This window comes from Scyliorhinus torazame, chromosome 9 (genome assembly GCF_047496885.1).
Source record: "Scyliorhinus torazame isolate Kashiwa2021f chromosome 9, sScyTor2.1, whole genome shotgun sequence".
Classification (NCBI taxonomy): Eukaryota; Metazoa; Chordata; class Chondrichthyes; order Carcharhiniformes; family Scyliorhinidae; genus Scyliorhinus; species Scyliorhinus torazame.
Genome location: NC_092715.1, coordinates 141,187,058 through 141,202,853, shown reverse-complemented (window position 1 = coordinate 141,202,853; position 15,796 = coordinate 141,187,058). Strand labels below are relative to the sequence as shown.

General features: G+C 45.4%; 1 protein-coding gene across 1 annotated transcript in view; it reads right to left on the bottom strand.

Annotated features, from left to right (window-relative positions):
• Nucleotides 1-1,164: 1,164 nt before the first annotated feature.
• The window catches only part of LOC140430026 (sperm-associated microtubule inner protein 10-like), a 33,547-nt gene continuing 18,915 nt past the window's right edge, over nucleotides 1,165-15,796 (bottom strand). The window contains exons 2-3 of the mRNA XM_072517585.1: nucleotides 10,236-10,344; nucleotides 1,165-1,534 (exon numbers count right to left, since the gene is read on the bottom strand). Coding sequence (XP_072373686.1) covers nucleotides 1,322-1,534; nucleotides 10,236-10,344 — 322 coding nt within the window. The 3' untranslated portion in view covers nucleotides 1,165-1,321. The remainder of the gene's footprint in view (nucleotides 1,535-10,235; nucleotides 10,345-15,796) is intronic.

Sequence of the window (15,796 nt, the reverse complement as noted above, 5' to 3'; positions counted from 1 at the left end):
ATTTGGAGACTTGGGCGGCGAGATGGCAGATGGAGTTTAATTCGGACAAATGTGAGGTGATGCATTTTGGAAGGTCTAATACAGGTAGAGAATATACAGTGAATGGTAGAACCCTCAAGAGTATTGACAGTCAGAGAGATCTAGGTGTACAGGTCCACAGGTCACTGAAAGGGGCAACACAGGTGGAGAAGGTAGTCAAGAATGCATACGCCATGCTTGCCTTCATTGGCCGGAGCATTGAGTATAAGAATTGGCAAGTCATGTTGCAGCTGTATAGAAGCTTAGTTAGGCCACACTTGGAGTATAGTGTTCAATTCTGGTTGCCACACTGCCAGAAGGATGTGGAGGCTTTAGAGAGGGTCCAGAAGAGACTTACCAAGATGTTGCCTGGTATGGAGGGCATTAGCTATGAGGAGCGGTTGAATAATCTTGGTTTGTTCTCACTGGAACGAAGAAGGTTGAGGGCCGACCTGATAGAGGTCTACAAAATTATGAGGGGCATAGACAGAGTGGATAGTCAGAGACTTTTTCCCAGGGTAGAGGGGTCAATTACTAGGGGGCACAGTTTTAAGGTGCGAGGGACAGGGTTTAGAGGAGATGTGCGAGGCAAGTTTTTTACACAGAGGTGCCTGAAACTCGCTGCCGGAGGAGGTGGTGGAAGCAGGGACGATAGTGACGTTTAAGGGGCATCTTGACAAATACATGAATAGGATGGGAATAGAGGGCTACGGACCCCGGAAGTGTAGAAGATTTTAGTTTAGACGGGCAGCATGGTCGGCGCAGGCTTGGAGGATCAAAGGACCTGTGTTCCTGTGCTGTACTTTTCTTTGTTCTTTGTTCTTTGACTTGCACAGAATTTTTCGACTAAAAATTTTAATAGTCAAATATCGTGAGCAGCAAATATCCAAATTTCCAAAATATATTGCTAATGAGTATGGCTCCCCACCAGAAGCACAGGATTGGAAAATGAACCGTCATGTGTGTTTACATTTACTCCTCTAAAACTAATTTCAGTGCTGATGATGTTGGAAAGAATCATCAGAGGTTTTGCCAATTGCAACTTGTTGACTAATTAAATTGGACCATCATTTTTGTTCCAATTGTTATTGATTCACTTATGATGAATCCCTTTTATTCAAGTCACATAAATAAACACTTTAGCAATTGATTTAATGCTACAATTTTATTGAGATGGTGATGTGGTTATTTATTCTTTACAAGCATGAAAAAATTAGCATCTAATGACTAGCATGCCCAGAAATACGAACTACTACTTAGATGTTGGCCAAAGAATACAGGAATGAAACAAATCTGAAAGTTCCTAGGTGCGAGATCTGCCCCAACGACGTATAATAGTGCTCCCGTACCTGGAGAGATGGGAGGATATAGGAATATGAAGGATATTGCCTGGGGTCAGTTGGTTCATTTGATCGTGGAGGCAGAGTCTGTCCTCTCCATGGCAAAGCCGTTCACGTTTTTCTAAGAATAAGCTCTCCTCTCCTTCATCATTAGGTATTTCACTTAGTTTTTGATGCTGTGATAGGAATATAAAGTAATGGTCAAAAATGTGATTGTGTTCTGTACTAATTCATTGAGTTAACTTCCAAATGCTTTAAAAATCATTGTTCAACATTTACAAATTTGTAGAACTGGAAATTTAAGTTAATCAACTTATGTTGTGAATAGATGTTTATGAAGTCATTGGTTTTGAGCTGTGGCTGGGTTCGTAGCCCTCTCAGTTGAGTTGCAAGGTTGTGGGTTTAAGTCCCATTTCTTGACTTGAGCACAATAATTTAGGTTGACACCATGGGGCAGTGTAAAGAGCGGTCCTCCATCAGCGGTACTGTCGTTCGGGTAAGATGTCAAATTGTCTGTCCTCTCAAGTTGTCATAGAACATCCCACAGCAGTACTTTGAAGATGAGCAAGAGAGTTATCGCCAGTGTCCTGGACAATACTAATCCCTCAATCAACACCATCAAAAGACCAGATTATCTGGTCATTATCACATGTTTGTGGGAGTTTGCTGTATGCAAATTAATTGTTATGTTTCCCACACTGCAACAGTGGCTACACTTCAAAAGTATTTAATTGGCTGTAAAGCACTGTGGATGTCCTGTGGTTGTAGGAGGTATTATATAATCACAAGTCTTTCTTTCTTTTGATAAGATTACTTCTTCCTCACTAATCCTGGGATAATCTAATTGCAATATTGTTCTTAATTTCCATTATGAATGTACAAGTTGGGAACAAGAGCAGGCCACTCAGTCCTTGAATTTGCTAACCCATTGAATAAGATTGTGATTGATCTGATTGTAACGTCCAGCCTACTGTGATTAACTTTCACCCCGTTGTTTATCAAAAATCTATCAAGAATTTAAAAATAAAACATGCTGTACTTATACTTATTTAGCATCTTGTTAATTTGCTGATGAACATCTCAAAAGTGTTGTACATGCAATGAATTAATTTGAAGTCTTGTTATTTACATAACACATTCCATATTCAGCAACTTTGAAATGGCCATGGGAATCCCTGCTCCATGGAGATGAACAGGTAATGAGGTAATTTTAAGACCAGTTCTCTCCCGCCAGTGCCACAACTTGCTCAGTGTCACTGTGTAGGTTGTGCAACTATGCTGCAGGGAAAGCCTCTCACCTGGAGGTCAGTGGTCCAAGTGTGCTGTATTAATTCACAGCATCATGAGGCTGCAATGTTTACAGAGGACCAGGAGCGGCAACAGGCTCTTTTCCACCTTGAGATCACTTACTTTGTCAACCTTGTCACCAATTGAAGAAGGGCTTTCTGAGCATTCATTTTGACACACCTCGTAGGTCTCCCACTTGTCCAACAGTGATCACTTCATTCAGTGGTTCAACCATCTGGACATTCAGGAGGGCCTCCAGGTTATTTTCCCAACCATCATCCTTAATTGGATGGCAAACAAGAAGTGAACAGTGAGGAGGCTACCTCATGTAAAGTTTCACCAACTGACTGTTGCTCTTTTTAACCTTAGACTATTTGCTTTGATTACGTCACCTTTGCTCATGAGTCGCCAGGTATCTTTATGATACCGCCACGTGGTTCAAGTTCAGGTTATGATTAATAATACAGCACACCGCTTCGTAAGGATTAAAACAACGGTCATTTATTATATACAACAAGCAATATTAATACCCTAATACTACTTTCTGTATAATAAACCTATCACTACTGGCCCATACTTAACTTAGGAAGAGCCCACCAGGTCAGGGAAATGAATGCTTGTCCAATCAGATCTGGCCCGCGGGGTTCAAAAGGCTGCTACAGGTCGGTGGCTAGGTATCTCTACCAGATAGCGATCGCTGGATTCAAACTTACAGTTGCCGGTTGCTGTTCTTGCGAAGGTCTCGAGCAGGCGAAGAGGAGAGAGAGAGAGATCTGAACTTGGCCCCTCACTTTTATAGGGCCCAGGGGCCTCCCGCCTCCCGGGGTGGCCCTTGACCCTGAGTCCCAAGTGATTGGATTTGTTCCCAATCCCTGGGGTCGATGTGTCCAATGGTGAGGCAATTCCTCGATCGGGGGGTGGTCGTTCACCTGTCTTTGTTTCGGCCACTGCAGGCGCCGACAGGTCTGGCCCGGTATTCAATTGCAAATATGTTGCAATTGTTCCCGGGGATAGCCGATTTAACTGCAGATGTCTGAATAGATGGGCTGCAAACAGTCCTGAATGTAACTGCAAATACCTGAGTTGATGGGCTGTTGATAGCCCTGAGTATCGATCTGGGCTAACTTCCCCAGAGCCGAATATGCAATACTGTCTGCAGCTGCCTGCTTGTGTCTCGTTAGCTGCTTTTCCCAGCAGTCTTTCGGGTTAGCCATTTCAAACTGGGTTTTGGCCAGATTAATCGGAACGCAGCCATTTTACGTGGCTACATTCCCGCCTTGTGATCCTAACGCGAAGCGTGAAGGATCACATAAATTTTGTCCTCTTCGTTCCCTGACCGCACCCGGGGGGGGGGGGGGGGGGGGGGGTGGGGGGGGGGGGCATCTCCTACATGGCCACTACTCTGACCCTAGCTATGCACAAAAATTTACCTAAACAATTCTTGAGGGCGCTATGTCAGGCAGGGGCATGTATCTATAAAAAATAAACTGGGAACCTCTAATTTTACCTAAACAATTCTTCAAGCATTATACAATCTTATCTCTCTAAACATACAATAACAATCACAACATTTAATATACTCTTTCCTGGCTTGGCAGTCAAGCTCAGGATCATACATTTCCATACATTTTCTTTTTATTTACAGGAAAAACCGCCAGTGCATCTTTTATTATTCATATGTCGCGGGGGTCTGGGATCTGGTCATAGCCGAATATCGGGGATCGGATCCGATAGACCGGGGTTCGAGCGCGGTACGCTCACCTTTTCCACTTGCGGAGGCGCATGGTCTGTACTGCACAACTGAGTATAGCCAATGCCAACAGTGCCTCAATGATGTACAATAAGGAGTACCGAGTTATGAACTTGGCACACCAGGATAATGCAGCGTGGTTGGTGACTGGGCCCTCGGTACTACTGGACCGTGAAGTGTTAACAGTAAAGGGGTTTGGAGTGATGGGGTCCGCGTTCCCGCGCAACCAAAAGTCCAGAACGAACATGTTGAGCACGATGAAAGGAGTCCTCATGGCTGTCTTCTTTCTTTCCTTTTCCTGTGTTCGCTGGTTTTCTCTGGACTTGGAGCTTCTGGAGTTCTGTAAGACAAGCGTAGTGTGTATAAATACTTCGGTTTAATATCTGGTGTGTTAGTGTGTCTGTCCTTCTTGGGGCCAATTAAACCCTTATAATTGGTCACAGTATGTGACTCTCCCCCCCATTTTTTTTTTCAAAACAAATGTTTGGACACGGCACACTTCCCAATGGTGGACCAGTGCTAACTTTATCATCCAAATGTTCCAGGATGTAAATAGCATGTGGCAGCAACCCAAAGGTTGCCTAAATAAAATAAACTGTTTTTGAAAGAAAAGGTCGAATGAGGTGCATGTGGGCCACGACAGGTAAGACTTGGGTGAAGTCCCCATGTAGGACGGCTACCAATACCGTATCTTCCCTACCCGAGCATTTTTGACCAACGGGGGGGTCCCCAGGCAGGGCGGGTCTCACGCCGTTTCTCCACTGCCTGAGCAACCAAAGAACGGACAAAAATATAGTCATCATGGTGGGGTTACTGTTCTGATTCTACCATCAAATCAGAAGAGTAGCTACGATCGGGCGTCTGGTCTGGTGACCACATATCTGTGGACAAGTTGGTACCGCTGAACAAGCGTCTGGCTTGTCCGTTTGGAAAAGAGCTACAAAGTTCAGGTGAATGGGTGTGGGGCGGTGAGAAAATTCTCCTGTAGGACGAACAACATTTAACAAACAGACAGACAACATAAAACATTCTGCAGGTTCCATCAGAATACGGGACATCGTAAATCACATTTGGGCTGGGGTGTAATTAGCATATGGAGGGAGTGCAGCGTGACCAAAAAAGAAAGGAAGGAGGAGTGAAACAAAAATGAAGTGGCCTTGCTGAGGTAACGCTGCCATGAGAAGTGGTGGGTAAGCGCTCACAGTTTGCATGGGGCAGCTGGGACCTTGTAGCTGCTGTGGGTGGTGTTCTCTTTCATATCTGGGGGCTAGTCTAGCTGGTGGGGGTCTCCTGCAATCTCAGGCAAAGTGTCCTGGCTGCTCACAGTTGTAACATGACCCCTGAGGCACATAAGGTGGAGCAGGCTCTCTGGTGCATTGTTCCCTTGGGTATGGTTCCCTGGGTGGGGGGTCGGCTGTTGGTTTCTTTGCTGGTTCGGGGAGCATTTGTGGGCTTATCCCGTTGCTGTTTCAGGGGGGCTTGACATCCCGTTGCTGTTTCAGGGGGGCTTGACATTCTCGTGCGTAATGTCCTAATTGTCCGCAATTGTAACATTCCGGTGGTTTCTGTGGGGGGCTGTTCCTATCTTCGTTTACCCATGCGGGATTCTGGTGTGTTTTAACTGGATGCATGTCTGCCTGCTCTTCCTCGGGTTCCCTAACTGCGGGTTTGTCTGCTTCTGCCTGCTGTTCTTCAGGATTTTTAACTGTGGGTTTACTTTGTACAGACTGCTCCCAGGCGCGGGACAATCTTTTTAAAACCCATTTCTCATTGTGGGCTTCCTCTGATGGGTCATAATTTGTACAGGCTTTTTGTCCTGCCTCTGTGGCATGGGAGATAAGGGTGCGGGTCCATTTGGCCATATTGTCTGCGGACAAATGGGCACGGTCTACATTTCCGAAAACGGCTTCGAAGTGAATCCACAAGCGTCCTGCGAACGCTGTGGGGTGTTCAGACTTTTTCTGTTTGCATTTATTCAGACCGTCTACGGGGTCGCCCCGGTTGTACCCGATCGCATCCAGGATGGCGGCCTGCATTTCTGCAAGGGTGCCTCCTCCTACATTCGGTGGGTCGGGAAGGGCTGCTGCGACCGATAGGTCTAAGCTGAGGACCGTGAGCTTTACCTGCTCTTTCTCATCCAGGCCGTACATGGTCGCCTGGTATTTGACGGTGGCAAAGAAATGGTGTGGGTCTGAAGCGGGAAGGAATGGTGTGATTTTGGCACACGCGTCCCGTAATTGGGTCACTGTGAGGGGGGTGGAATATAAGACCTCCTCCTCGTCTGCTGTGGCGGTGCGGTGGGTTGTTACAGGGTTCATGAGAGCCTGTATTATCTGTTGTGTGGGGGGTGGGGGTGCTTTCCTCCTTTGGGGTTTTCCCTGCGCACATGCTCCCTGAACATATCTCTGCGCTGTCTCTTGCAATTCTTCCCAATCAGGGCCGTCTTCCTGGTCTAAACTTTCCCCAAAGATTTCTTGAAATCCCTTTTGGACAGAAAGCAGTGCTTTCAAGTCTGCAACCTGCTTTCAGCACTTTTCATGGTCCAAAGTACTCTGCCTTTGTTCCGTGGTTGTGGCGTGGAGCGCTCTCAAGGCTGCCTTGAGATCACTGCGTTGTTTCTGGAGCGTCTCTAACTGGTTTTCTGTTTCTTTCTTTACCAGGACTGCACGCTGCAGGTCCTGATAAGCCTTTTCATGTTGTGACTGGAAACTACTCAAGTGCGCCAGACAAGATTGGTGACCCCGTTTGGCGTCAGCCACCTCTTCGTCTTTTGCTGCTAATTTCCCTTTTAACTCCAGGTTCTCTTTCTCAATTTCACATACATCGATTTTACTCATCCGATGTATGCCTTCTATTTCCTTGCAGAGCGTCCTGACGACCTCCTCTGTGCCTCGCAATTGTGCCAGACAGGACACAATTGCCATCGGCTTGCGCGCTTTTGCTAAACTCTTTTTGTGGATCTCACTCAGGTTCTCCCACCAAGTATGCCCTATACTTCCAGGACCTGAGTCGTCGTTATTGCAGAAATCCTTCCACATGGGCCATCCTTTGCTCTGCAGAATTTTGCGGATTTCCACTTCCCAAACGGGACACTGTCCCGCTCCTACGCTGCTGACTGATACGACAGCAAAATCTTCGGGGTTCATGAGGCGCTGCATCGCTTGCATTGCCTGCATGGCTCTCTCTTATCTGCTCATTACGTTCGAATTTGGAACAGGGGGCTAAGGTGGTGTGGTAGATGCGGGTACGGCTTGCGCTAATTTCCGAAATACCAACTGCCGATAGTTTCGACGCAACAAAAAATCTATCAGTTTTGCCTTATAAACCTTTTAGATACGCATGCATATACACACTTCCGAATTGTGAATTATTAACCAGAACCGCTTGAACGCTTGTGGGTTTTTTTTGTTTTGTTTCCGATTGGATTCTAATTCAAATGTTGGGGTTCTCCCGGAGTGGTTTTCCACTTCTAAGTCGGGTCCCGTCAGGATGTCGCCAATTATGTTGCTCTTTTTAACCTTAGTCTATTTGCTCTGATTACGTCACCTTTGCTCATGAGTCACCAGGTATCTTTATGATACCGCCACGTGGTTCAAGTTCAGGTTATGATTAATAATACAGCACACCGCTTAGTAAGGATTAAAACAACGGTCATTTATTATATACAACAAGCAATATTAATACCCTAATACTACTTTCTATATAATAAACCTATCACTTCTGGCCCATACTTAACTTAGGAAGAGCCCACCAGGTCAGGGAAACGAATGGCTTGTCCAATCAGATCTGGCCCGCGGGGTTCAAAAGGCTGCTACAGGTCGGTGGCTAGGTGTCTCTACTGGATAGCGATCGCTGGATTCAAACTTACAGTTGCCGGTTGCTGTTCTTGCGAAGGTCTCGAGCAGGCGAAGAGGAGAGAGAGAGAGATCTGAACTTGGCCCCTCACTTTTATAGGGCCCAGGGGCTTCCCGCCTCCCGGGGCGGCCCTTGACCCTGAGTCCCAAGTGATTGGATTTGTTCCCAATCCCTGGGGTCGATGTGTCCAATGGTGAGGCGATTCCTCGATCGGGGGGTGGTCGTTCACCTGTCTTTGTTTCGGCCACTGCAGGCGCCGACAGGTCTGGCCCGGTATTCAATTGCTAATATGTTGTAATTGTTCCCGTTGATAGCCGATTTAACTGCAGATGTCTGAATAGATGGGCTGCAAACAGTCCTGAATGTAACTGCAAATACCTGGGTTGATGGGCTGTCGATAGCCCTGAGTATCGATCTGGGCTAACTTCCCCAGAGCCGAATATGCAATACTGTCTGCAGCTGCCTGCTTGTGTCTCGTTAGCTGCTTTTCCCAGCAGTCTTTCGGGTTAGCCATTTCAAACTGGGTTTTGGCCAGATTAATAGGAACGCAGCCATTTTACGTGGCTACATGACTAGCTGAGGCTATGTGCAGGCTCTGAACACACATATGATTCCAAAACCGGGGTCTCAATTCCCACTGGAAAATTCAGCCCCTCTTTTCCGAACTGACGTGGGAGGGGTCCTGCTGCTTGGTCTGAAAGAGTGGGGAGAGTGGGAACCTACTTTTGCAGTCGGTGGAACCTGGAGCCACATCTTGTCGATGGCAAGAGATTATTTGGCTGTTGCTGGGACTGCCATCCCTATTAAAGATGACAACCTATCCTTAAGCCAGACCAATCAGAGGACCCACAGCTCAGTAGCATCTGCAGCACCAACACACAGGATGCACTTGCAAGAAGAGAACACATCAATGGACACGCACTCTCAAAGTCAAATTAGTGGAGCTTGGGGGTGCTAGGACCAGTAAGTCAGGCCTTGGTGACGTGGTGTGCTGTGGGCAGGTGCTGTGGTTGTCATGGATTTACCATGGCAACTGGTGGCCTTGTGATGGACTGAAGAGTGCCCAGATGGAAGGCGGGATTAATCCCTGCCTGCTGGGAGGCCACTAGAGTTTAACTGGTAGTCTCCCCTCAGTGGAGGACCCCTCCAAGCATTGATAAAATGCCAGAAATGACAGGAAAAGGCTCTTACTTGGTTACCTAAATGGCTCAATTGGGTTCTGGGTGGGTGGATCATCTGAATCCTTTCCCACCACTGAGAAGGTGGCATGGTGGTGGGAAGATGATGAGCATGCCACCTGCCCACACTACGCTTCCCAGCCCAACCCCAAAAGAGCTAGTAAAATCCTGTCCCAGATTTCGGCAGTCTTTCTTAATAAATCAGATCCCTGACCATCAGATCAATCCTGAACTCTTCTCTGCACTGTCCTCTTTTTGTTCCAATGAAATAACATTTTACTGCTAAACACTACATTAATGCAGTAATTGTTGTTATCGCTTAGCGTTACCCGTTGTTCATTCCTATAGACCTCACTTTGTCCACTGATCACTTATTTGGTGCCTTTCTTCATTTTCTTTTACCATCAAAGTATGGCCTTTTTTCTCCTTCTGGTAATATGTAGTAAAAAAAACTCTCCAAATAGCACAATTGACACTAAATTTGTTAAACTTGCTCAAAAAAGGCTAAATCAATGGCTGGTGTAAAATATGGAAAGATTTCCACTTTAAATAATCCACACCGTCAAGTATTACCATTAACATGAGATAGTTGTGACCTTCCTGATCACAGGGAGTTTGAGATTGCAAATTAAAGCTATTTGTCCTGCAATATTGTACTAAATTAAATATTGTACTTCCCTCCGCAAAGGAAAATTGTAAGTTTTCAATCATAAAAACTGTTCACACTGTTTATAAATATGAGAAATGCCAATAAAAAGATTTTTTTTAAAATAAAAAATAAAAACTGTTCACATTGATTAACCGTACATGTAAAATGATTTTCCTGTTTTTCATATCCTGTTTCCATGGCATTACATAGCGTCTTGGAATACAAGGATGGAGGTCCGAGAAAATTGGCATATGAACGATGTCACAACTGGAAATAAAATTAAAAACAATATTTTCAGTTCCAGTTTTGCTTAAAACATTATTTAAAGGCTTTGTTAAAGGAGCTGATATTACAATTCCGTACCATTGTTTCAGCAGATGACTGGTATTTTCATTCTTATGTCCTTAAAATTAACTGTTGCCACTCAATAACTAACCAATAATTATGCCAGTTATTAATTATTTTACTGTGATTGAATAAATCAAATTCTATTTTCTTGCATTGGGTCATGGGGTTTACTCGAATCACTTCTCCTTACTCCATCTGCTTTTTTTGTGAAAACTGCTAATGATTGTCTTTGTAACAATATGTATATTGTAAAGAAGACAAAGGGTTAACAATTTTATGTTAATACTTCTGACCACCAGATGGGGATAAAGAGTAGTCATATAAATATCATGTGACTCCTAAGATTCTGGGAGAAGGTGTTTAAGCGTGAGAGAGATTTGTTGCATAGTGAGAGAGTTCTGTAGTTAGAGTTATTGTATAGTTTAGTTTAATATCTTTTTACCCAGGAACTTGATCGAATCTAATTTAAGTAGTATAAATAAATCAGCTTTGTTCATTTACTTAGCTTAATGTTCTTTGTTCAACACTACGTACTCCAGACATCCTGACAAACAAAACATGGTACATTACATGCTACCAGGAGTGGAAATATTAAGGTACAGGTTCTCACGTGATACCAGGCGTGGTTCCTAAGGTAGTATATATAGTAAGATTTAGAGAGAGAAAGAAAAATCACAGAGAAAAAGAAAACTTGCGAAGATCGGGGGAAAGAAATCTCAACCAGACTCTGATCGCAACAACATCGTGGAAGCCAGTTGCATCAAAGAACAGAGCACAGTCGAAGCTTCATGGAGGGTTTGCAGACTCCAAAGCAGTTCAGGCCATTGGTAAAGTAAATGCAAATAACAGTTTGAACTGTACCTCTCAGCTTTGGACCTCGAAGCTGCCAGTGATCAGCAAAAGATGTCGCTGTTCTTAACAATGGCTGGACCGCAAGCGTTAAAACTATTTAATTCATTCCACTTCGAGAATTAAGTTGATAAAAAGAAATATAACACAGTTATAGAAAAGTTCGGCAGACACTGTGAGCTGCAGATTAACAAAACATTTGAGCATTATATATTCCGAAAAAGAGTCCAAAAAGCAGGTGAAACAATTGACTGTATCGTAACAGATCTTGGCCTCAAAGCTCAGATCTGTAATTTTTCTCTATTATTAAACTTCCTTCTGCATGATCAGATTGTACATGGTATAAAAAATGAAAAGCTGTGCAAGAGATTGTTCAGGCAACAGAAATTATCGCTAGAAGGGCAGCACGGTGGGACAGTGGTTAGCACTGCTGCCTCACGGCGCCGAAGTCCCAGTTTCGATCCCGGCTCTGGGTCACTGTCCGTATGGAATTTACACATTCTCGCCGTGTTTGTGTGGGTTTCGCCCCCACAACCCAAAGATGTGCAGGCTAGGTGGATTGGCCATGCCAAATTGCCCCTTAATTGGAAAAATTGAATTGGGTAAGGTACTCTAAATTTATTGAAAAATAAGAAATTAACACTAGAAGAAGCTATCAGTATGTATTGTGCGAATGAACCTGCTCAGAATCAATACTCCGAAATGTTGGTTCGCGAAAGTGGCGTGAAAAAGAACAATGTGGCTGATGCCATTAATGCGGTGGCACACTTGAGAAAACAGTTACAGAAGTTTCATTATGATACGTTGTAGTCTCGGTGACATATCAAAGAAGACAAAGGGTGAACAATTTCATGTTAATACTTCTCACCACCAGATGGGACAAAGAGTAGTCATATAAATATCATGTGACTCCTGGGATTCTGAGAGAACAAAGGCGTGAGAGAGATTGGTTGCAGAGTGAGAGAGTTCTGTAGTTAGAGATATTGTGTAGTTCAGTTTAGTACCTTTTTACCTAGGAACTTGTTCAAACCTAATTTAAATAGTGTAAATAAATCAGCTTTGTTCATTTACTTCGCTTGATGTTCTTTGTTCAACACTACATACTCAAGACATCCTGACAAACAAAACAGAGAACATCACAGTCTTGAATCAAGGGTTGATTTGTGAGGTATAGAAACAGGTAGTGCTGGAAAAACTCAGCAGGTCTGACAGCATCTGTGAAGAGGGAAACAGAGTCAGCATTTCAGGTTAATCAAAACATTCAAGCGGGCATTTGATGTTCATCAATATGCAAGGTTTGGGGGAAAAGACAGGAGACTGGCACTAAGTCTTAGTGCTCTTTTGGAGAGCTGGTGCAGACACAATTGGCCGAACGGCCTCCTTCTGCATTGTAATAGCTCTGTGAGTCTAATATGACTTGCTGAGTGGTTCCAATGAGACGCCTGAATGTTGACAGGGAGAAGGAGCTGCTGATGAACAAAGTGATGTTTATTATAAGTGCTATATTACAGTGGGGACCCATTTAACTAGTGCCTTTGTTCACCAGTGCCTACAAGGTGCCTGCTGTTTTTTAATCTTTCTCACCATCCCTATATGTCTAGGGGTATCCCCTGGATCCACAGCTGAGGTTGAAGAGGCCACAACATCCAGTTGCCTGAGATTACCTTGGCGGGCATCCCTCGGGGCCTGGACCTTGAGGTTCGGACCTACTTTCAGGCAGCAGGATTTTCAGTGCTGTCCTCCATGATGTGCTGGGCTAGAGATGTGTCGCTCACATGGAGGGAGGGTCTCCTAGGTGGAGGGCACCAGGCTGCTCTCGTGCTAAACCTTCCCTTCGGATGCCCGGAGGCTCCTGTGCTTCTCCATGGGATAGAGGGACAGCTAAGTAAGGTCCAGAAGCCCCGTCATCTTCTGGCACTGACACTCGTGGATTCCTATCAGTGCTTGCATCATGGAGTTCATGCCCTTATCCATAGAGGTCATGAGCTAAACCATGGAGGTCATGAGCTGAACCATGGAGCGTATATCTCCCGCCATGGAGTGCACGTCCTCCACCAAAGTCTCCACTGCGGACACCATCCTCACAGTATTGGCCTCGTTGTATTGGAGTGACAGCACAATCTCCTCAGAAAGAAGGCAATGGGACACTTCCAGTCGGCTTTGCAGTTTGAGGAGGGATGCTCACGGCTCTGCCTTAGCAGTTTCATCAGCTCTGGACGAACAGACCCAGGGGCATGTAATCAGCCAGGGGCTCAGCAGTATCCTAGGCTCTGGCTTCCCCTGGAATGCATCCACCTGCTGTGGATCTTCAACTGTGAGGTGCTCACCAGTGAGTTATACAGCAGCCTGCCTACTACCAACTCCCGCCGAGGTGTGAATATCTGCATTGGTGGAGGGTGGGGCTGACAGATGTAACGCCTCTTCTATGGCGATTTCTGAGAATATTCCCTCTTAGCTGTCCAGGTCAGTGGTATCCAGTGGCCTCGAGAACGGACCGGGCTGCTCATCTGATTGCTCTGCAAGGGAAGGGAGATAACATTAGTACATCATGGGGCATAAATAATGTGAGATGTTTACTTGTGTGAGGCTTAAGGAATGTCTGTGTATCGTTAAGGTTCTCAGTTTTGCCCGCTGCCCCAATCGCACAATCGCGGTCTTTCTTCTCCCTCGCCAGCTCAAGGGCTCTTGCCTCATATGGAGTGAGGGTGCGGAGCTCTTGCATCACTCCAGGTGGTTGTCCCTCTTACGTCTGTTGTGCTCTATTTTGTCTTGCAGTGAGACAGATGGGGAGAGTGTAGGTGGGAGTCTTGCTAGTTCAGATGGTTGAGGAGTGGCATGCATGAGACTGGAGTAGGAACAGGGATGTGAGGAGAAGAGTAGAGACTGGGGGGCATTATGAGGATTGGGGAGGGAGGAAAGAGAGCCTTATGACAGGTGGGCAACCCATGAGTCTGGGTGACAGGAGGTGCGAGGGGTGGGTAAAGGGATGAAGCGAGCGGCCTGAGTTGGCAGACATACTCTGGTAGCCTGAAGAAGATCATTCATTTTTTTTGGCACTGCTGCCCCGTCCTCTTCTGGAGGGAGCTGGCACGAGCTAATGCAGCTACGGTCTCCCCGGCTGGGTGGTCGCCTTGCTGGAGGGACTTTCTGAAATGCGAGTGCAGCCTCTGCTGGACTCCATCCAATAGTCTGGTTAGGGGACCCTCTCAGAACTTTGGAGCAGGCTTTCTGGCTGCCAAGCCCTCTAATAGATCTGAAACAAGTGCTGGGGAGGCATTTAAATGGAGCTCCCCAGTGATTGCTGTGATTCAGGTAGCTAGTCAGGTTAGTTAAAGGTGAGAAGTGATATTTTGTAAGGATTGTTGCCGGGACCACTGTTGTTCACCATATACTCAATTTGGAATTGGGAGTTGGACTTCAAGTTCAACATTTGTGAACGACACTAAATTAGGGGTTGTAGTTAATACAGAGGTAAACTATGACAAAATACAGGAAGACATTAACAAATTTGAAGAATGTGTGTGTAAGTTTACAAATTAACTTCAATATCGAAAATTGTGAGGTGGTATATTTTGGTCCTGAAGGAAAGAATAATGAGCCAAGTGGATGATCCATCCTAGCCATCTCTGGAGGCCGGGGTCAAACCCACATCCTCAGTCACAGCGCCAGGATCCCAGGTTCGATTCCCGGCTGGGTCACTGTCTGTGCAGAGTCTGCACGTTCTCCCTGTGTCTGCGTGGCTTTCCTCCAGGTGTTCTGGTTTCCTCCCACAAGTCCCGAAAGACGTGTTGTTAGATAATTTGAACATTCTGAATTCTCCCTCTGTGTACCCGAACAGGCGCCGGAATGTGGCGACGAGGGGCTTTTCACAGTAACTTCATTGCAATGTAAGCCTACTTGTGACAATGAAGATTATTATATTATAACCACTACGCCACCATGCTGGCCACCAGGAAGTTTGTTACTGATAAAGATCTAGTAACAGCCATGAGGAATGGGAAATTAGGAAGTGAGGAAGATTTGAACATGTGGAATTTGTCTCATCTGATGGCTGAACGAAGAATTGGCCCCCTCGTTGAACTTGAACTTGATTTTGATTGGACACATGTAAATGTAAAACGTCGCTGCAGTCCGAGGGGACAATAGGCTGCTCTCCCTTTCACATGCCCCTTGCTCATTAATATTTGCAAATTAGTTCCTTTTTTTGTCTTTACTGTGAGGGTAGATATAAAATATTTGTTTAAGTACCTGCCATTTTCATTTGCCTGTTGTATTTTCTGCTGTCTCATCCCCTAAGGAATCAACATTAGCTTTCACTAATTTCTCATTTGGCTGGGCGCTGGTCGATGATGTGGAGCGACATCAACAGCGTGGGTACAATTCCCATACCAGTTGAGGTTATTCATGAAGGCCCCACCTTCTCAAACTTGTTCCACACTTGATGTGTGGTAACTCTCAGGTTGAATCACCACCAGTCAGCTCTCAAAGGGAGGAGACAGAGACTGAGTGAGCACTTTATGGA